Below are 19,625 nucleotides of genomic sequence, written 5' to 3' on the forward strand. Positions count from 1 at the left end.
CCCGGCACCCGCCCCCGCTCCGGCTCCGGCCCCCGCTCCGGCTCCCGCACCTGCTCCCGCTTCGCACCCTGCCCCTGCCGCTCCCGCCCCCGCCCCAGCCAGCGAGCTCGACCTCCACCACGACGCCGCGCAGGAGAAGGACCACAGCAGCAACTTCAACGTCTACGAGAACCATAACTCTGGCGTCAACGAGCACGAGCACCACGTCGACGACTACGATTACTCCTCCTACGACAACACCAGCAAGGGGGCCTCCGGGTCGACGCAGGACCACGCCGCCGGGCAGGTCAACAACAACTTCCACGTCGAGAACAACTAAGCTTGCCCCAACGGTGTGGAACTGGGGACTCTTCAAGTGGTAGAGGGTCTTTTTCTTGGGAGTACAATAGTTGTATTACTTAGTGTTTAATCACCTTTCCTTCGTTTTGACCGCGGGGGAAGGGAAAGGGTGGAGGTCTATGCTGGGGATACTTTTTTTTCCTTATGCTCTTGAAAATACCATTTTCATTTCTTCATTATTCTTGATACTGAATTGGGGAGTAGTGGAGTGGGCGTAGGTATTCATGGTTTGAGAATGTAGCTTGATTACACACTATCTCCAGATCCAAGTGCGCTGTACAGTACAACAAAGAAAAAGTACAAGTATGTCCTCAAATCTCCAAACATCGGGGTATGAATAAGTATGTACAAGAACCGAAACAGAAAGAGAGAGTAAGGAGTGTCTCGAGACAAGGAAAAGAAGACATAATCGGCGAAAGCCAACCCCAAACACCTACCTACGTGACAACCACCCTTTGGCGCACACGGATCCGATTCCTGGGCACATCCGCCGGCCCGCCCAGGCCCGCCGCCTTGGCCGCATACCGGCTCTTCCACCCGCACCGGCCCAGCGCCAACGTCTCCAGGGTCTCGGTCCGGCCGCCCCAGAGCTTTCCGCGCGACGACGATGCTGATGAGTCAGAGGAGGTGGTGGCGCCGCGCTGCACGGGCGGGATCCAGAAGTGGGTGACGGCGGCGCCGAGGATCATGCACACGCTGAACAGGATCAGGATCCAGCCGTGGCGGATGGTCGGGCCGTCGCCCTCGCCGGTGCCGAAGTTGTAGTACGCTGAGAACACCTGGACGAGGATGGAGCCGAGCTTGCCGGCGCCGGCGCTGATGCCGTGGCAGGTGGCGCGGTAGCGCGTCGGGAAGATCTCGGCGGGGATGATGTACGTGGTTGCGTTGGGGCCTGTGGGTTTGGTTATTAGCGTGGTGGGTTTGCATTTGGGACGAGTGGTGGGTTCATGTTGTTGGGGAAATGGAAGAGTGGGTGGCTGGGAAGATGGAATGAAGACCGAATCCTACCGAAGTTGAAGAAGGTTTGGCCGATGATGTAGAGGGTTATGGCGGAGGCTCCTTCTTGGTGCACGGTGATGTACATGGTGCCGAGGGCGATGAAAAGCGCGGCCAGCGCGAGGAACATGTATTTCTGTAAGGCAGTGCGGTCGAGCTTGTGAATCAGCATGATGAGAAGGATCCCACCGAGGAAACTGCCGCTGTTGAGGATAACGAGTGCGTGGGTGGAGCTGGCGAGGAGCATGTTGTAAACACTGGCACCGGGGCGGTCGTCGGTTTTCCAGTAAGGGGCGGAGGAATCGAGGTGGAGGGAACCCCAGGTTTTGGCCAGGAACTGCGGACTAGAGAGACTGATCCCGTAGAAGCTGAAATCCAGGAAGAACCAGGCAAGACTGGTGGCAGCGAGAGTACGCCAGTTACCTTCAATCCAGAAATACTGGCGGATATCCCGGCGAGTTAGGTGCCAGTGGGAGTTCAGAGTGGCAGGTTGCAGGATCTCGACCTGGGAGGGAGAGCGCTGAGTTTCATGATCATCGTCGTCTTCTTCATCATTCTCCCCAGCGGTGATCGTAGTGAGTGAGATGCCGGGAACTGAAAAGCTGTGCCAGCTTGCAGAGTCCCCGCCGAATGGAGAAGAGCCAGTCAATGTGGATGGGGAGCTGGCGTGGAAGTCGTCGAACAAAGTGGTAGCATCGAACTCAGCCTGAACAGGGTCGTCATCGATCTCGAGCACGAAACGAGGAGACTCCGGGATAACGAATCGAAACAAGGTCGCAATGGCGCCCGGGATGACTCCGATGCCGATAACCCAGCGCCACATGATGTCGACCGTGCGAGTGAGATCCGCGGTGCCTTGCTTGCGACTGACAGTGATAATTATGATGGCGATGATGTTCCCGGCAATCTGTCCAAGAGGCTGCATGAAAAAAACCGAAGCCATCATGCGTGCACGGTGCTTGGTCGGCGCAAACCTGCCCGCCTGTTAGTATGGTCGCACGCAGTAGGCAGAGCTGATAGAAAAGTGAGAACACCTACTCAGACGTAATGACCGCGCTCAGTGGATAGTCGGCTCCTACCCCAATCCCAACAATGATTCGCCACCACAGCAACCATGCGTAGACGCTCATGCTGCCGTTCTCGCCCCGGGAGGCCATCACGACCCCCAGGGTGGATGTGATCATCAGAATCAGCTCCAGCCCGTACATTTTTTTCCGTCCGTAACGATCTGCCAAGTACCCAAATAAAACCTGCCCAAAGAGTGTGCCGGCAAGTGTAGCAATATTAATGCAGGTGACATGCATAGACGATAGTTGGTCGCGCCAGTAGACATAGGAGATCATCGGGAAAGCCATGTTGCTTGCAAAGAGCTGGAACAAATGCCATTAGTGACAATTTACCTTGGGGGCATCGAAAGAAGAGACATACTGTGTAGCCGTCGAGGAAGAAGCCGACACCGGCGACAAAGACGACGATCCATTGGAATGCTTGTCGATCGATGGTCTCATAAACCTGGCGCATCCGAACCTGACGATCCTGTTCGCAAGAAGAGACTCTAGGTCAGCCTCGAGACTTCTTTTCGTAACTGCATTTGAAGCTATACCTGTTCATGGTCAAAGTCTTGCGCGCGGTCGGTTTTGTACCACCGCTTGCCCATGGCGATCGATCTGTTGCTGTAGAAGCTGTATCGAATATTAAACAGATAGAGATATGAGCCCCGATTAGCCAAATGACATAATGAGGCAGTAAGAGCCTAATGCAAAGAGATCTTGCAGGATCGCGGCCCCCAAAGCAGGGGACTGAGGTAGATGAAGAAAGAATCTGACGAGATGCACCTCGAGGGAAGCGATGGCAAAACAGCAAAGACGAGGGGAAACGGAGGAAACCGAAGCTAATGAGAGTGGAAACAATTTACAGGATGCGCTAATTGGATTGGAGGAGTTTGGTGGCGTGGTCGATGGAAGGCCAGGTGAATGGAGGTAAGAAAAGGTCCACAGGCACGCACTCCAAGGTACGTAGTCAAGGTTAGTGAAATCCATGGTCAAGTTCAGGCCCCGTCGTCTGATGGTGACGAGGTCAGTGGGTGAGTGGGTGAGTGGGTGAGTGGGTGAGTGGGTGAATGGGGTGAATGGGGTGAAGGGGAATAGGTTGTGGGTGCCTGAGGTCTGGGGGCGTCTTAGTGTATGCCGGCCCGGTATAGATTATTACCTAGATTAGAATTTAGTGAAACTGGCGGGTGCTTGGACCAATTCACTTTCCCTTAACCCCACGTGCCGCAATTCTGGGGATTGAGAGGTGCGTTTACGACCCACTCCCGGTAAGAAGTCACTCGACTAACTTCCCTTCAATTCCTGTCTCACCACTTCTTCCCCTCATACAATCTACTTTCTACCACGTGGGGGATTCTCCGAGTCATGTTCCACAGAGGATTCAAAGTTAAGTAGGCAAAAAAAGACCAAAAAAAAGGATCGCTTTCTCTAACGACTGTCGACACGGGTATAAAAATGATAGATGAAATGTCGTGGCAAATGAACAAAACGAAAGACCAGGGGACTAGTCTAGTGCGACCTGGATACGAAACAAAAGAGATCCTTCGACCCACATTATGAGCCTAGCAGCGACTTTATACAGTGGGACACACGTGGTGGCCACCGGCGCCCGAGGCAACCCTCCCCTTTCCCCCTTCTCCTTGAATTATGCAATCGCAAGGCTATCGTCCCCTCTCTTCTTTCACTTGATGTGGTCGCCCAGAAACTGGCAAAACGCTATTCGATCTAGACCGGTTCATTGGTCAGCCTACCGAGAGGATTCGAACGTGCACAAGGGAGCATACCTGTATCATCCAGGAACTGGATCTGTAGCGTCTTCATTTGGGTTAGGATATCAAAATTAGGTTGGAGCTGGATTACCACAGGCCTCCCTGGCTTCTTGCCGGGATTAAAACTGTCAATACAGTTCACTGGGAGAGATTAGCCGGTCAGATCCTGCCGTGGCCGACCGGCCGACCGGTCGGCCGGAGTACCAGCTCACCTGGTACTTTCACGTAGCGCTTCAAGTCTTTCCGCTGGGAGTTGGCAAAAAATAGCATGACTTGCTTGCCATTGGGTCCGCGGAGAATACGGAGGTTCTGACTGATGCACTCCTCTCCACGGCCTTTCGACTTGGCTTCTGCGATTCCGGCAAGAAAGACCAATTTGGATGCTAGGATGATCTCCTGAAATTGAACACAGTCTGAAGGCTCAGTCGTCAGTATTAAATCTCCCTCTAGCGGATACCCGCTGTGCGCACCTCTTTCTTCTTCGAATTGGTATGACAGTTGGGTGGTAAACACGGTCTGTGCGGATTGTACGGTCTGCTCTTCCATAAAAGAGATTCGTAGCGAGGGTTCGTTGGGACGTTTAGGATGTTCTAAGTGTGGGACGGGGATTTTCGACTCGTTAACTAGAATGAGAGGAAAGTGTAAGCCGGTCTGTAGCCGATATGCCACGGAGGGGTACAGACAGGTATGAATTAATGGGGTTTGCTGGCCAGGACCACCTCCGAGCTCTAGGCATCTGAGGCTTCCAGTGGTATCCTTGCGTACATCGATGTAGGTATAACGGAGCTTGAACAGTTTGTTACTCCGCACGAAAGTACTGCCATGAAGTCAATGGAAGGAAGAACACACAGGCAAAAGTAGGGGCCCACCCACATGGTGACGGTATTGTTGAGCGGGATGTGGATGACTTCCTCGTGTAGCGAGTAGCACGAGGCTTCTCTCGATCGCGAGCCTACAGAGGAAGCCGTTCTGCTGAGGGGATACGAAGTGAAAGGCGAGGTGCCCGGACTGATCTGGCCGGACGATTGGGTTGATGAGGACAGAGTACTTTCTCGCCGGGAAAGTGGAAGAGGCCAATCTTCGGAACCGTGTTGAAGGCCGGACAGCCCCATTGCAGAGGGGTTGCAAAGAACCGATAGATATCTCTTCCTCGCAGTGATAGACGCGACGGTTCACTGATTGAGGTGCTGCAAGAGGCACTATGTTACCGAGAGGAGGACGATCATGCGGATCCCCAGAGGCGGACTGACGTACGGGGAAGGGCGCTGATTTTCACCATCTCGAATGCTCTAGTGAATGGAATGAGTCGTGAGAAGCGCCTCGACGCATGGCCAGCGATTCGATCACACAGTCACCCGGATGGCCTGGTGTGAGTGGATTCACCTACAGTATTAATCGGACCCAGAAACATAACCCGCTCCGCCCAGCGACCGATAAGAATGCGTCTCAAAAGTGCCAGTACATGGGACTTAGTGGATGCCAAGGAGCGTTTCTTCCCGGGGACCCAGAGGCGGGGGATAACCTGTCAACGTGCGCAAACAAGTGGCTGCCAGCAAAAGCTTGGGGGGGAGAGTTGGGTGGGTGGAGCCCGGACGGGGAGAGGGGATCGTGTCTGGACCCATCCGGGCAGTTAAGGTAGTCTGAGTCCCTCGTGGTGAAGGCGCACTCCCGTTCACGCTACAAGATTTGTGCCTCGGAACCAGGTGCTGAATTCTCAGCCAATGTTTGGATAGTTAGATCATCTTCCACGCATTGCATCATGGTGGAAGGAGTGGGTGAGGTCCTAGTTATCCTGTTTGATGCCCGCCGTATTCTTTTAACCCTGCTCGTAGGTCCCGGGTCATAGTGCCGGTTCTCCAAATCGGAGGTGTTGACTTGCCCACGTTCATCAAGCACCACCACCAGCAGTGAAGGGTTAGTTAGTGCTGGAGCATAACTCTTTCGTGCAGTGACCTGCATTGGATCGTGGGTCTGTCAATCAATCGTTAATCAATCGCCCACTCTGCACGGGAACAATCATGGCCCGTCCGAATTCCTGTTGGGTCCATCGAATCGAACGACCATAGAATGATCGAAAGGCGACATTTGCAGGCTGAGATCGGCAGGCTTACTCAGCCATTGTCCCTCCCCCGTGCCGAGTCACTCTCCATCGCATAATTCAAGTTCCATGGGTGGCCCAGATTTTGCTTCACGTTCGCCTCCGGCCAAAGAGAACCCAAAACAGTAGAATGGAAAGGAAAATCGTATTATTAAGTCTATGTACCTCTATCTGCAACACTCACTCCAGGAGCAAAGCATCCTTGAATAGCAGAATATAACATCGAACAATCGAAAGAAAACACATGCAAAGGCACCAACACCGGCTAGGAAGTATAAAAAAGGTGTGAAAATGTCCGAGGATGGGAGATTTGCGATAATCAATGAAGAGATTGCGGTATCTATGTGACAGTACAGCGGTCACGCGACGCTGACTTCACTTCGCAGCCGGTGGACGGTATGGTATTGGTAAGGCGACCATTCCAGGGAGCAGTTGGATTTGTGGGTATAGAGCGGGCAATTGCCGAGAATCGAAAACAATATATAACCTAGAATGCGGCCCAGTGGATGGGACACTGGAAGTCAAGTTAGCATATCCGGCCGAAAGTTTGTGACGCTGATTTGCGGGACTCGGCTGCTTGAGACGGGTGCGCATAGCCGGTGATGGGACGCTTGCCACTGAACTTACTTTTTGTGTTTATCAAAGAGGCAACGACGACAGGGTTGAGCCGGATACGATATATGACTGGCAGGGAGATACAAGCAGTGCTCTTGTGCAGGTTGCGAAAAGGACGGCCACGACACAACGACGGCGACTTCGGCTGTCGCATGCAACCAATGTGAGCTCCAGTCGGCAAGTCGCGGCTGCGCCGGTCCGTAGAGCAGTCTGCTTCCAAGCCTTTCGATATCGATACCTGCGGACGATCCCTCGGCCTGTATGAGCTGCAATGCGGCACCAAAGCATAGCTTGGACGGAGCGGGGCCCAAGGCGCGCACCACTGCTTCACCAAGCCGGTTCACACCAACGCTGAACAATATCTCTTATCCAGACCTTCCTGTCTTACTCGGGGGGTAGCCTATTGACGAGGCTTCTGCGCGATAATTCGGTAGCTCGTCGACACTAATCGCATTTTGTCCATCTTCACGAACGCCTCGCCATCGAGGCATAGGCGATTGATCAGGGTCTTGAAATGTTTGGGCAGCATGTGGGCCTTGACGAGGCCTAGGATAAGCTGGCGCATTGAACGGAAGTAGAAGTCAACCTTGTCGATGAGCGGGGCTTGCAAGCCTCCAACACTGGCGTTGTCAGAGCGCAGGACTTTGAAGCCGGCATCTGTGAGGGCTTTCTCGAGGCTCTCGGGCGTGGGAGTACCGACGGCGCCGATGAGAGGCTTCACGCGACTCATGAGTTCGGCGTGTTCGGAGTTGGAGGGGTCATAGTCAGGCAGGCTGACCCAATCGAGGCAGGAGAATTTGGCGCCGGGCTTGAGAACGCGGTAGATCTCGCGGAAAAGAGTGGGGAGGTCTTTGCACAAACTCAGGGCCTGGATCTGGTAAAAAGCGTCGAAGCTGGCATCTTCAAAGGGGAGGGGCAGGCTGTTGAAATCCTGGACGACGAAGGAATTGGAGCTGAAGCCAAGCTCCTCGTTGTAGGAGCGTGCCTGAGCAATCTGGTTGGGGTCGATGTTGAGGCCGGTGACTTGCGCGCCCGAGTATTGCGTCATGTGGGCGGCCACCCGCCCGCGCCCGCAGCCCAAATCCAGCACTTTATCGCCCGGCGACAAGCCGATATCCTGCGCAATTGACTCTTCATACAACAGCTGGTTCTCCAGCACGGTCGCCTTCTTGCTCATGTACGGCGGAATATACATCTTCTCCACGTCGCCTAACGCACAGAGGTGGTTGAGAACGCCATAGTACGCCTTGAGACAATCGCCAACCTTTTCCTGATAGTTCGGTCCCAGCGTCTCGACCATCTGCTTCTCATCCGACCAGTCCAGGTTGTAGATGACGTAGGAAGCCATAAAGTCATCGACCTGCTTGGGTGTCAAATTGTGAAGGTATCGGAAGGACTTCCAGAATGTCTTCCATCTCTTGGGCGAGGCCGAATTTTCGAGGTCGGGCAGGCTGTCGTGCGCCGCCAGCTTCTGTTTTTCGTTGGCGACGGCATCCAAGGAGGAGCTGCTCTCCGAGCTCCGTCCGGATTCGCGCGATGCCAAGACGGTTTGCGTTTCCATTATATATACTCAACGATGAAGTCACGACTGGGAATCCACCAGTTCACAGCTGCCAAAATCACCTGCGCGCAATCTTCACTCTAGGATTGAGTCTCTGGTAAAGAAGGACCAGGGACGATAAAGATTTTGGGGGAAAACGAGAAGAAGAGGGGGGGGGGAGGTTTAAGAGGAGTTCAAATAGAACGGTAAGAGACGGCGGTTAGAGCTACTGTCCAAACGATACCATGCCAATTGTGCAGTTCGTCTTGCAAATGGAAAGAGAGCGGGGCTAGGCTTAATTTATAAGCATTGCAACAGCGTGTAATTGAAAATTTTCCAAAAGGCGCCCTGTGACGGGTATCTTCTTTTCGAACAACGGCACTGGCCGGCGCCGGCACCGAAGGGGGGGCAATCCTAATAAGACGGATGGATTTGCCAGATTTGCCAGATTTGCCAGGTGACTTGCCATGGATACTAGTTGGCGATGGTCAATGTGGATTGCAGTGGTCTTGTCACCAGATCTGGCAACCAGAGTCGGAAGTCTCGGAAGCTGAGGGTGAGGGTCGAAAAGGGTCGATAGGGTCGAAGAGAGACCAAAGAAGCAGCACGGGAGGAGACGGCAAGACGACGAACCGGAAATGGACAGACAGCGCTCTGGATTCAATGATGAATTTTACGAACTATGGGCTTAACCACCACTCAGATTACAGGACGAATGACTTGCATCCTTGGTGGTCGCTGACCGACTATCTTAGTCTCTAGCTATCTACTTACGACATTTACAGACCAGGTAGCTGTCAGCCCCTCTTCCCAACCGCCAGGGTACTTTAGGGCTGGCTATAAGTTAGTATAAGTATGTACATGTATGATGTCGGAGGTGTGCATTAGTTAGGGTCAAACTACTTCCTTCAAGAGCCTAGTCGGGACTTGCTTATGGGATCGGGCCACTAAATTCAAGCTCCCACCCCGGTCCTTGGTATGAGTCAAAGGGTCTCATTAATTACTCAGTTGTTAGTGCCATTGTCTAGGGCCTTCCTATCACCTCACAGACCTCCTCTTTCCCCTCTTGATCGTCTCGAGTTCTCCTCCCCGAAGAAGTTTGTCGATACCTGAGGTGGACGGAGTACTTGTCCGCTGCTGTCGTCGTCACGGACAATTGATGACGAGGGCTTAGTCACATAGTCAAAACATCGAATATCAAGATATCAACTTCCACCAGCACGTTGTTGTCGACTGATTAGCTGGCTACTGAACTAGCTACCTAGGTAGTTAGTTACTACTCATGAAACCTTGACTAACCTGAAAGATTCTCAGAGTTTTTGTGTGCTGTGGTCAGCAATGGTCGGCCAGCTGCGGCATTCGGGGCCCGGACCCAGAGCGTCCATTCGGAGCTCCTGCAGCGCCAAGCCGTGTAGTGGTCCTTCCTTCAGCATGAGCTGACCAAGCGTCGTGCCAATTCAATTCAGTCTTGGCGGTCGATGCTTGATCTGTTTCACTGAAGTACTTCTGTCTTCGGAATCGGATGTTGCACAGGCGATCTATCTCCAACAACATCCGCTCTTATACCATTGCTGTGACTGCAGAAGACAGCATTAGCAGCTCCCCCTCTGCACACAAGAAATTTGTTTCAATAGTCCGGGAAGAAATATGGAACGGGACCCTCTTCGGACTCGGGGGTAACGACTAGTTTGCCCTGTAGGGAACCATTGGCTCCGAGATTGGAGGTGACGAGCTGAAAATTTTCAAATTTTCACTTAGGAAGGAGGGGGTTTGATAATCCATCCCATTCATGATTCATCCCTTCATCCCCTGGCGCGGCTCTGACGGCTCTCGCGTCTCTCGATCAGGCAATTCACCGCGTCTCTCCTTCGGACTTGTAAGCCGAACAATCCGCCGCCCCACTCGCGTGCTCATTTCCCGTATTTCCGCTTCCACCCTCAACCTGACTCGCCATCACACCAATCTCAAGTTAACGATATACCTTCGGTTTTCCGGCTCATCTCCATTTTAGGATTTGCTTGACAGACTGAGCCATTTTTTTTGTTCTACACATAGCTTTGTTATGGATCTATGATTTCGGCTTTAGGGATCATTCTCGTTCCATCGCCATCTCTCAACCGTTGCTCGGATCTCTTCGGAGTCTCGGACGGAGATTATGCTGGGCGAGCGACGCTGCGAAAAAAAAAAGAAAAGAAAAGAAAAGAAACAAGATACTGCTGTCGATCGTCAACATCCGCCCTCTCGCGACAGATACTGTGAAAGATCACCACCATGTCATCCACCATGCTTAGTGTCTCCTGCGGCGGAGGGCTGGCTGTTCTCGCTGGGGCCTCGTTGTAGTTTCCTTGTCCAGCATGGATTAACGGCTGATGGTCAGATTGACAGTCTACGCATTGACTGTTTGTTTTTACACTATAGCGCTGTCTCCGTTGTTGATCAGCATGGTAGCGACGTGACGTGGCTGGCCGTGTTGCACACAGATCCTTGCGCCTGCAGGGCACGGGACGGCACCTGTAAGAGGGGGTGGTGGTGGTGGTGGTCCGATCCTGGCTATTGCGCTGGTATCTGATTGGGATTGAACTTGAAGCCGTTACCATCATTTTTGGCATGAATCCACATCCATCACGGTGCGCATTAATAATGCTACCCATCAGTTTATCACACGATGAGTTGGTCTCCACTTTGGTCGGCCTGCAGCCCGCCCATTGCAATCCAGTGCTGCTTCCTGAGTGGCCCGTTGCCTTACTATACCTCTGGTCCAAATCTCCTGGTGGAGTTTTCTTCTTCGCTCGTGGGATCTCTTCATTCAATTTTTTTGGGTTGATTGATTGTGTTTTTTTGCATTTCTCGTGACAAGGTAGGGAAAGGATTGAGAAAAAATATCTTTTTTCTAGTCTGCACGTGACCGACCGGTCTTTTGACCCATTGCCCGTGTTCGAAATAGCGCTATACATCCGTCTTATCCCGGGCAAGAAGCTCAACACCAACAATGGAGGGGTTTTTTACACGAACACACAACGTACAGCATCGAGAAACGTTCAAATAAGCTTACATTTAAAGCTCAGTGCATCCGAACCATCGGCGGCAGCTCTATCCTCCAGTTGGGATGGCCAGCGCCTGTTCCCGGGTCCACTTCATTAGGCAGCCAGATATCACTCCAGGTCCCCTTCATCGCATGCACCGAAAGGGTGTGTGTCTAGGGTCTCTTCTCGGGTCGGGTTGAGTGGCAAGACGAGCTCCCCCCCTTCACCCCTCCTGCTTCACGCTTACTTTCGGGTCTCTCCAATCATCAAGCACCGTCGAGTCTCGGGTGGTGATGGGGACCCGTCGTTCATAGGTTAGGCTAGGTTGTGGCTCTGGCGGAGGGAGGGAGGAAGAGGAGGAGGAGGAGGAGGAGGAGGAGGGAGAACAGCTAATCCCGTCCAGCGAGGAGGGTCTCCGACCCGATCCACCGGTGTAGTACACAGTACATGACAGGCGGGTCAGATACGGTGCACGGGCAGGTACAGTACCTCGGGATCGAGTGGCCGGCAGCAGGCGGCTGGGTTGGGGCTGTTCATGCCCTTGGCTGAGTTTGCTTGGTGTAGTCAGTCCTCCAATAGGCACTGACAGGGAGGACGACCGTAGTCGATGAGAGACGCCCAGCAACCCGCACATCCGTTCAATGCTAGACCCTGATCCTCCGGGCATGGTTCTGGAAGTAGGATGGATTGGCCACATCTTGTATCTGGCCAAGAACGAAGACCCAGTGTCCTGCATGGCCGACGTATGTACAGTACATGAACCCGGCAGAGGAGAGTGCAAAAAAAAGTCTCATCAAGCATGATGAGTGCAGGCTAGAAGTCTCTGAGTAAGACTGACCTCTGAAGGGACCGGCGAAGTAGACACCCACTCGTACGCAGCATGCATTCCCCGCCCACTGTCTGTTCTAGTGGTTTGGGTCTCAATCCCAGCACAGTGGCACATCTCACTTCGTCGGCCCAGAGCTAGCCTGCCTGCCCTTCCTAAGTACTGTACTGTAGTTACTTCCGTCTATTCCGAGGGGCGCCCTTCCTCTCTGCACTGGCAGTGCCAGCGTCACGGGTTGGAAGCCCGGGGGCTAAATCCACACATAAATCTTTCCCTTTCTCCCCCCTCCTTCCCTCTCTTTATCTCTTTATCAAGTTCTTTCTTCATATCCCCAATCGAGACCGATGTCTCCCCAACCTGAATCAGACAAGAAACATCTCACTTCCATCCGAGCTTCCCCTCCCATCTACTCCTTGTAGATGCACGTGCATCCACAAGTTCTACCCAACCCACAACGTCCACGAGGTACTATACCCAACCCGACAAACCACCATCTCCCCCGCCATCGACTCCAACAGTCACCTGTCCTGTCTTCCGAGTATCTCATCACCTCCTATCATCCAGCATAACACCATAGCCATACCCTCGGGTGTATCCCCGCATGCAAGCTCCGATCAAAAATCCCAATCTTTGACCATCACCATCACTAGCCCCAAATCCGGAAACCCCAATCACTCCCGTCTCTCCTACACAAAGAAGAACAGACACTACTATACTGGAGACAACTCGACGATCGTGGGACGGTGGGACATTTGGTTCGCGAACACCTCACGAGATACATTGTTCGTTCATACTCCCGTTTGTGCGAACCAGCGCCTCCAGAAACAGGCCTCAAGCAGGTTCTCTAAGGTGTCTCTCGGTGGGGCTGCGGAATGGACTGGAACACACACGGCATCTGCAGCGAAACGCCGGCGGTGGAAACGTATGGGTGTTGTGTTTCTTGTCAAGGGAATGACGGCCCTACCGTGGAAGAGCTGGGGAAGAACGGGCCTGCAAGACTTGTCATATCAATTCCTTCGGGGGAGTGAGCATGATATGTAGTTCTTCCATCGGAGTCTCAACAGAGGTTAAGGGACTGTTCATGGATATCGAGACGGTGCTGGGTAAATGCGGGACGGTATCATGACCTTACTTCGAGTATGAGACGCCAATTTGAGCATAGGAGATGCTTACTGATAGTCAGATTGTGGGGTGGCTACCTACTAGTACTGAGCTACAGTTGACTGTTGGTAGCACTCACTACGCTACACCTTACGACCTAAAGCCGGCATCCATACGTATCTTCTATCATTTGAAGAAAGAACAAGGCAAGTCTTACTAGTCCAAAAAGTATCCTGCAATCGATACCGGCTCCTACAGCAAGCAAGCTGACCCGTCCACGTGATCCTTGGTCGAATCGATGACCGCCTATCATTACCGAAATGCCAAAATCAACTCTATCCTCACGCATATTCTCAACCCAAGAAGTCTTCCCGGGTGATCCCACTCTGGTCACACATATTGCGAAAGACGCCCCCGGCCTCCCACAGCCGCAGGGGCGTGTCCATCTCCGCGATCTGTCCCTGGCCCATCACGCAGATCCGGTCGTACTGCAGGATCGTCCGCAGGCGATGCGCGATGCACAGCAAGGTCTTGCCCTCGAACCCGTGCGCCATCGTCTCCTGCACCTTCTGATCCGTCTCGAAGTCCACGGACGAGGTCGCCTCGTCGCAGACGATCACCCGCGAGTTGCGCACGAGAGCGCGCGCCAGCGCCATCAGCTGTCTTTGGCCGAGCGAGAAGTTCAGTCCGTCCTCTTCTACCACGGTGTCGAGATGGAGGCGTTTCTGCACGGGCGTACCCGTGTCGGTGAGTGCGGGGGTGGCGGTTCCTTCATCGGAGCTCTTGTCCACGGCTTCCTGGTCGACCAAGTGCGCTTTGCGAAGCGCGGACCAGAGCTCGAGGTCAGTGTGTTCGTTGAATGGATCCAGATTCGAGCGGATGGTTCCCTTGAATAACGTCGGATCCTGTGGGATGATCGACAGCCGCGTGCGGAGATCATAAAGCCCGACGGTGGCGATATCAACCCCGTCGATGTGGATCTTGCCCCATGACAGTTCGGTCAGTCGGAACAGAGCGGACATGATGCTGGACTTGCCCGCCCCCGTGCGACCCACGATCCCAATGCGTTCTCCGCCTCGGATTTCCATGGAAAGTCCCCTGAGCACCAGAGGGAGCCCGGCTCGGTAGCGCATCTGCACGTCTTCGAATGTAATGCGACCGACAGAAGGCCACTCCTTTCCGACGTCCGTCAGGTGAAGAGGAGCCTCCTCTTCCAGCTGCGTGCCGTAGTGATTTACACGCTCGGCAGCATTCATGTTGTTATCCACATCGGCGAATTGTCGCACCGTGAATCCCAAGGTCTGGGTTATGGAAACCACATATGACAAGACCAAGCCTGCGATGCTGGGCGAGACATCCAAGCGTGAAGTCACAACCAGGAGACTCGTTACCAGAATCAACAAGGTGCCAACCATATCCAGTCGGACTCCGAGCCATCGTTGGTTGGCAAAGGTCAAGAAATAGGCGCCATTCATGTCATCGATGGCATTGTGAATAGATTTCTTGAAGTGCTCTTCTGCTTTGTATGCTTGAATGCACGCAGAGCCTGCAATCGCCTCGCCGAATCGAGCAAATACCTTGGAACGAAGGACTGCCTCATGCCGCTTGAGGTTGCGGGCCGACGCACGGTAGTAGCTTGCTGCGAAAAGAAATAAGATGACCAACGGTCCCAACGCTATCGCAAACTGGCAGCATCACAGTTAGAAAAGTACAGATGGCGGTTTCGGGAGTACTTACATAGTAGTAAAACGCAATCACCATCCCAATTGTGGAGGTAATCTGTGACAATGTCAAGACGAATAACCTAATCGAATCGGGTAGGTCGCTGTCCATCACTTGCACATCCTTCGAGAAACGGTTGGTGATACGGCCCATTGGCGTGGTGTCGAAGAAAGACATGGAGGCTCGTAAAATCCGATACATTGCACGCTGAAGCATTTTCTTGCTGGCATTGGCGCCCACAATTGTCACATGCGCCGCAAACGCATACATCGCGATGAATTGGCTGCAACAAACCGCGATGTAGATCCCGACGTACTGGCCCGTGGTCAATCCAGGATATTTATTGGAAGTCCAGAATGACAACCAAAGCCCGGACATGACCAGCGCGCCATTGACAACACACATCAAGCACAGAGAAACAGGAACATTGAGATACGATCCCGATGCTTTGACGTAAGTTCTCAAGACATCCCAGCCAACCGAGCCAGTTGCCATGTCCTCTTTCTGCATCAAGGCACCACCTGGCACTCTTCGCGCAGTTTCGGGTTTTTCGTCGGTAGTAGCGCTGGTGCTCGATGGTTCCTGATCCAAGGCGTCTTGCTGGGACGTCATGGACATGAGCCGCTTGAAGATGTCACTCGAGCGCGTCAGATCATCAAAAGTGCCAATCGCATGGATCTTCCCGTCCTCCATGACGATAATGCGGTCGCAACGTCCAAGCACGTGCAATTGATGGGTGGCGAGCACCCGGGATCGGTCCTTGAGAAGTCCGCAGATGGCATTATCCATGATGTGGCGTCCTACATGGGCATCGACCGCTGACAAGGGATCATCCATGAGCACGAGCTCTGAGTTTGAGTAAATCGCCCGAGCGATGTTCAATCGCTGCTTCTGGCCACCGGAGATAGTGATGCCACGCTCACCAATTTCAGTCTGATCTCCGTCCGGAAACATCGCCAGGTCCGAACGAAGTGCGCATGCATCGATCACCTCGTTGTACCGATCCGCGTCATACTCCCTTCCAAATAGTATATTGTCGCGAACTGTAGTATTTTGTACCCAGGCATACTGTGGGCAATACCCCCGAGTGGCGCCTATCCGAACACTCCCTGCTGTTTGTCTCATATCGCCCGCTAAGGCTGCCAGTAGTGAAGTTTTCCCGCTGCCCACCGATCCGATGACGGCGACCAACTCACCGCGGCCAATCTCAAAGTCCATTCCCAGTAACTGAAAAGGAGTCTTGGCGTCGGCCTCCCGCTCCGAGCGAGTGTCAGATGAAGCTGGCTCTGTTTTCCTCGGAGCGATTGCAGCTTGGCTGGGGCGGGAATGTACTGGGCTTTCCGCAGAGTCGCGCACTCCCTCCCAGGTGAATGAAGCATGTTCGACCTCAACAGCATTGGTCATCGTATAGTCCCAGGTAATGCTTTCTTCACGTTCTTCGGCCGACAAAAACTCTTGTATACGGTGAAGGGCGGTCCAAGCATCAGTCGCTTGCGTCATTGCGAGATTCAAAATAGCCAGTGGCATTCGGAGAGCATTGAACAGGGCCAACGAGGAAAAAATGCGATCAGGTGAGAGGGTGTGGTTTGTCAACGCATATGTGATAAAGGACAGCATCGAAGACAATGCCGGGAGCGAAAGCATACTGACTGTGATGGCATGTCGAATCACCAACAGCCGTCGGAGAGAACTGATTTCGCGCTTGCGCAGGTTCTCGAGTCGTTCTAGAAAGCTGCTTTCCCAACCGAAGAATTTCACGAACTTGACACTCGAAAGAATTTCCTGTGTCAAGGACACTCGTTTGTCGGTGATCTTGTTTACTGCTCTGCGGAGCGTGATCAGGGATTTGACACAGTAGGCCAGCAAAACTGCCCCGAATACTGCCAGCCCATAGCCTGGGAGTGCACTGTAGCCGATGTTGATAATCATAAAAATCAAAGCTACCCCCAAGACAACGGGTGTAGTCCAGAGCATATGAATCAAGCCACACGCTCGATCAATACGGTCCACATCCACACCCATCAACGTGATTATGCGTCCACTGCCCCAACCATTCCCCTCGCCATGGCCAGGACCTCCTCGCATGTTTTGCCGCTTGGGAGGCTTCTTGTCCTTCTGTCCACTGGCCAGTAGCACTTCGCTTCCAGCCTTCGCGCGCCCTGATAATTTCATTGCCTTGGTGTAGATTGCAGACACAAGCACCGCTCTGATCTGACCACCGCATATCATGCCGCGGTAGAAAGCCTGGCTCAGACACAGTGTTTGCACTGCTTGCATTGCGGGAATTCCAAACGCGAACCCGAGTCCACGGCCAAGGTTGGGCATGGGGTGATTGCCGTGATGGGCGGCATATGCGTCCATTGCGTAGCTAGTCAGGTTTCTGACAAGGTATGGTGTTACGACAGCGAGTATCATACTCACAACCTGGCATATACCGCCAATGATAAATTCCAGCCTAAATGTGTCGAATAGTGCCCATACCAGCGCCTTTTTTGAGCCCTTATCCGTTCGTTGTTTCAGTGCAGTATCGAATCTGGCCGTTAAAAGGTCCACTTTCCTGTCTGGATTGACAGACCATATATCTTGAATCTCTATTTGACGCAGGTATCCGGTCTGTTGTACATCATGAGCATGGTGTGGGTGAGTAACCGGGGTGAGCCCCAACTAACCTTGATCAATGGTGCTATCCATTGGAAGGTCACGCGACTGATGATGCTAGCCCCATACTCCTTACTGACTCCTCTTTCCTTCGGTATAGGTGGAACTTTCTGAAGTCGCAATGGGTTCAAACTCCGTCGCGCAGTCTTAGCCGGTGCTCTTGGGTGTTGGTTCTGTTTCTCATTCTCACTGTCCAGCTGCGTTGATCGAGAAGACGTTGTAAGCTCCGTTACTTGGCCTTTTCCTTCTTCTTCATTGATCAGCATCAATCCATGCTTCGGTGCCTCATTTTCACTCATGATGATTCAACTTTTGTCAAGCTAAATGAGTGATGAAATCGTATTTCTGGGGCGGCCTGCATCCGAAACTGGAGTTCAGATAAGCGCCCACTAAGCCCAACAGGCAGAATTGGAGCGCTCGCGGCAAAGAGCGTTGATGGAAATTAACAAAGCGGAAAGCTTCGAGTCAATCAAACAGGCATTGCGTGCATTTAGATTATATGCGACCGTGGCGACTGTCGGAAACAATGGGAAGCAGAAAACCGGTTATGCCAGAAAAGAGGGGGTGTCGATTCGAAGATAAAACATCCGGCAATCATTGATTGGCCACGTTTGTTAGTTTTTGTTGCTATCGTCCAGGGACCTGGAGATATATCTATCTCAGAGCCTTTTCAACGTCGGCCGATATGACTATGGATTGATTCTAGTGCTGATGTTAGTTGCGGTCCAGGCCAATAGATCCCGCATCAGGATAACCGGTAGCTATAAGTTCCATACGACCTGCACGTTATGTTGACTCGAAATGGGAGACAGAAGGATTGGAAGTCGGGACTGGCCTGACTGGGTGGTTTTGCATTTATGACATTTGGCGTTCCGTCCTCAAGGGCACGAGCAATAACAAGTCAAGAATCGCTCTGCCATGGTACTTAATGCGATAGCGAAATCAGGTCCTTATACGGAGACCGGAGGCTTGGTCCTTGCATAGTATATATCCGACGATCACATTCTAAGGAATGTTGCCGACGCCAGGGAAAATCCGGTGCCCGGTAATGGACTATCCTTGCTCCCTTGCAGATCAACATTCAGTCTTGGGCTGGACATCAAATAGGTTCGCTATTATCATCGTCGATGACTCGACCTGTACCGAGGATCGCAATGTAGCTGCCATGACTATTAGAACTAGCAGGCAGTGTAACCTCCGATGTATAGGATCGATCACCTTGATTGCGAGCCGAGAGTGGAATACCAGATGTGAGGGCCGATATGCACTAGAAGCGATCCGAATCAATAAGAGGGGGAAAGGAAACCAGGCTTGCTTTTTTTCACTGGAAAGAGAAAAATTGCATTTGCACCACACTAGACAGATCTGTGCTAGGTAGCAATTAATACTGCCGTAGCAGGGTGAGGGATTAATGGGAGCTGTTGGTCGAAGAGGGGAAAGAAAGAGGGGGTGGCAGCAAAAAGAGCACGGGACAACAAACAGCCCACCCATCAGCCGCACAGATATATTATGATAGGTAACCACCTGGCATGAGCCAGCACTGCCCAACTACTTACTTCAAATTCGATGAAAAATGTGCTGCTATCAATTTGTTGCTACACAATGCTTCTAAGGTCATAACATATCATTACAAGTCGTCATTCGCAACAAAGCTTGCCTGGCCCACCAATCCCCTTACCAAGTCTAGGATGTTGCATCCAGAAAAAATCCTGTCTTCTCTCGTACTTGTGACGGAAAAGCCTTTCAGTTCAGGTCGCTAGAAGCGAGCAAGAAAATGGCTCTGGCTCTGGGTGAACTAGAGCACCATCAGGCTGATACGTCAGGGATCGGGTGTCGACCATGAACAGGCCTCGTCGCAACTCAGGAAAGAACAGATCACGGCCTCTCAT

At 52.6% G+C, this 19,625-nt stretch overlaps 7 protein-coding genes across 7 annotated transcripts; 1 reads left to right on the forward strand and 6 right to left on the reverse strand.

The window, feature by feature from the left end:
• Nucleotides 1–100: 100 nt before the first annotated feature.
• On the forward strand, nt 101–319 carry BO66DRAFT_434470 (uncharacterized protein; the record flags this gene model as incomplete). Its single annotated transcript, XM_025650779.1, has 1 exon — nt 101–319. A coding segment is annotated over one exon (219 nt), but the record flags the coding sequence as incomplete, so codon positions are not given.
• A 250-nt stretch (nt 320–569) lies between these two features.
• BO66DRAFT_388158 (phosphate transporter) lies at nt 570–3,439 on the reverse strand. The gene is made up of 5 exons (XM_025646484.1): nt 2,939–3,439; nt 2,764–2,871; nt 2,374–2,705; nt 1,348–2,309; nt 570–1,231 (listed from the first exon to the last, which is right to left on the reverse strand). Exons 1-5 carry the CDS (start codon nt 2,990–2,992, stop codon nt 777–779), a joined length of 1,911 nt encoding a protein of 636 aa, XP_025507910.1. The 5' UTR covers nt 2,993–3,439; the 3' UTR covers nt 570–776.
• Nucleotides 3,440–4,065: 626 nt separating this feature from the next.
• On the reverse strand, nt 4,066–5,265 carry BO66DRAFT_313251 (uncharacterized protein; the record flags this gene model as incomplete). Its single annotated transcript, XM_025643382.1, has 6 exons — nt 4,066–4,109; nt 4,169–4,294; nt 4,366–4,566; nt 4,624–4,776; nt 4,837–4,970; nt 5,027–5,265. The coding sequence occupies 6 exons, from the start codon at nt 5,263–5,265 to the stop codon at nt 4,066–4,068; spliced, it is 897 nt and encodes a 298-aa protein (XP_025507911.1).
• A 1,878-nt stretch (nt 5,266–7,143) lies between these two features.
• On the reverse strand, nt 7,144–8,629 carry BO66DRAFT_141861 (class I SAM-dependent methyltransferase). Its single transcript, XM_025642068.1, has one exon. It carries the CDS (start codon nt 8,425–8,427, stop codon nt 7,267–7,269), a length of 1,161 nt encoding a protein of 386 aa, XP_025507912.1. The 5' UTR covers nt 8,428–8,629; the 3' UTR covers nt 7,144–7,266.
• A 1,770-nt stretch (nt 8,630–10,399) lies between these two features.
• Nucleotides 10,400–11,506, reverse strand: BO66DRAFT_141898 (uncharacterized protein). The gene has a single exon (XM_025642070.1). The coding sequence runs from the start codon at nt 11,358–11,360 to the stop codon at nt 10,560–10,562; it is 801 nt and encodes a 266-aa protein (XP_025507913.1). The 5' UTR covers nt 11,361–11,506; the 3' UTR covers nt 10,400–10,559.
• On the reverse strand, nt 11,507–12,308 carry BO66DRAFT_141897 (uncharacterized protein). The gene has a single exon (XM_025642069.1). It carries the CDS (start codon nt 12,163–12,165, stop codon nt 11,653–11,655), a length of 513 nt encoding a protein of 170 aa, XP_025507914.1. The 5' UTR covers nt 12,166–12,308; the 3' UTR covers nt 11,507–11,652.
• Nucleotides 12,309–13,709: 1,401 nt separating this feature from the next.
• Nucleotides 13,710–18,002, reverse strand: BO66DRAFT_313053 (ATP-binding cassette transporter YOR1; the record flags this gene model as incomplete). The annotated part of the gene is made up of 3 exons (XM_025643373.1): nt 13,710–15,041; nt 15,094–17,691; nt 17,748–18,002. The coding sequence occupies 3 exons, from the start codon at nt 18,000–18,002 to the stop codon at nt 13,710–13,712; spliced, it is 4,185 nt and encodes a 1,394-aa protein (XP_025507915.1).
• Between the last annotated feature and the right edge of the window lie 1,623 nt (nt 18,003–19,625).

Source organism: Aspergillus aculeatinus (assembly GCF_003184765.1).
Source record: "Aspergillus aculeatinus CBS 121060 unplaced genomic scaffold BO66scaffold_4, whole genome shotgun sequence".
Lineage (NCBI taxonomy): Eukaryota > Fungi > Ascomycota > Eurotiomycetes > Eurotiales > Aspergillaceae > Aspergillus > Aspergillus aculeatinus.

Bases quoted from the DNA above. Each gene is read 5' to 3' on its own strand.
- BO66DRAFT_141897 (XM_025642069.1), bottom strand. From the start codon at position 12,165: ATGCAGGACACTGGGTCTTCGTTCTTGGCCAGATACAAGATGTGGCCA.
- BO66DRAFT_141898 (XM_025642070.1), bottom strand. From the start codon at position 11,360: ATGTATAGCGCTATTTCGAACACGGGCAATGGGTCAAAAGACCGGTCG.
- BO66DRAFT_388158 (XM_025646484.1), bottom strand. From the start codon at position 2,992: ATGGGCAAGCGGTGGTACAAAACCGACCGCGCGCAAGACTTTGACCAT. The intron at 2,706-2,763 runs GTATGTCTCTTC...CATTTGTTCCAG, and splicing joins TCTTCCTCGACGGCTACACA to CTCTTTGCAAGCAACATGGC. The intron at 1,232-1,347 runs GTAGGATTCGGT...CCAAACCCACAG, and splicing joins CCAAACCTTCTTCAACTTCG to GCCCCAACGCAACCACGTAC.
- BO66DRAFT_141861 (XM_025642068.1), bottom strand. From the start codon at position 8,427: ATGGAAACGCAAACCGTCTTGGCATCGCGCGAATCCGGACGGAGCTCG.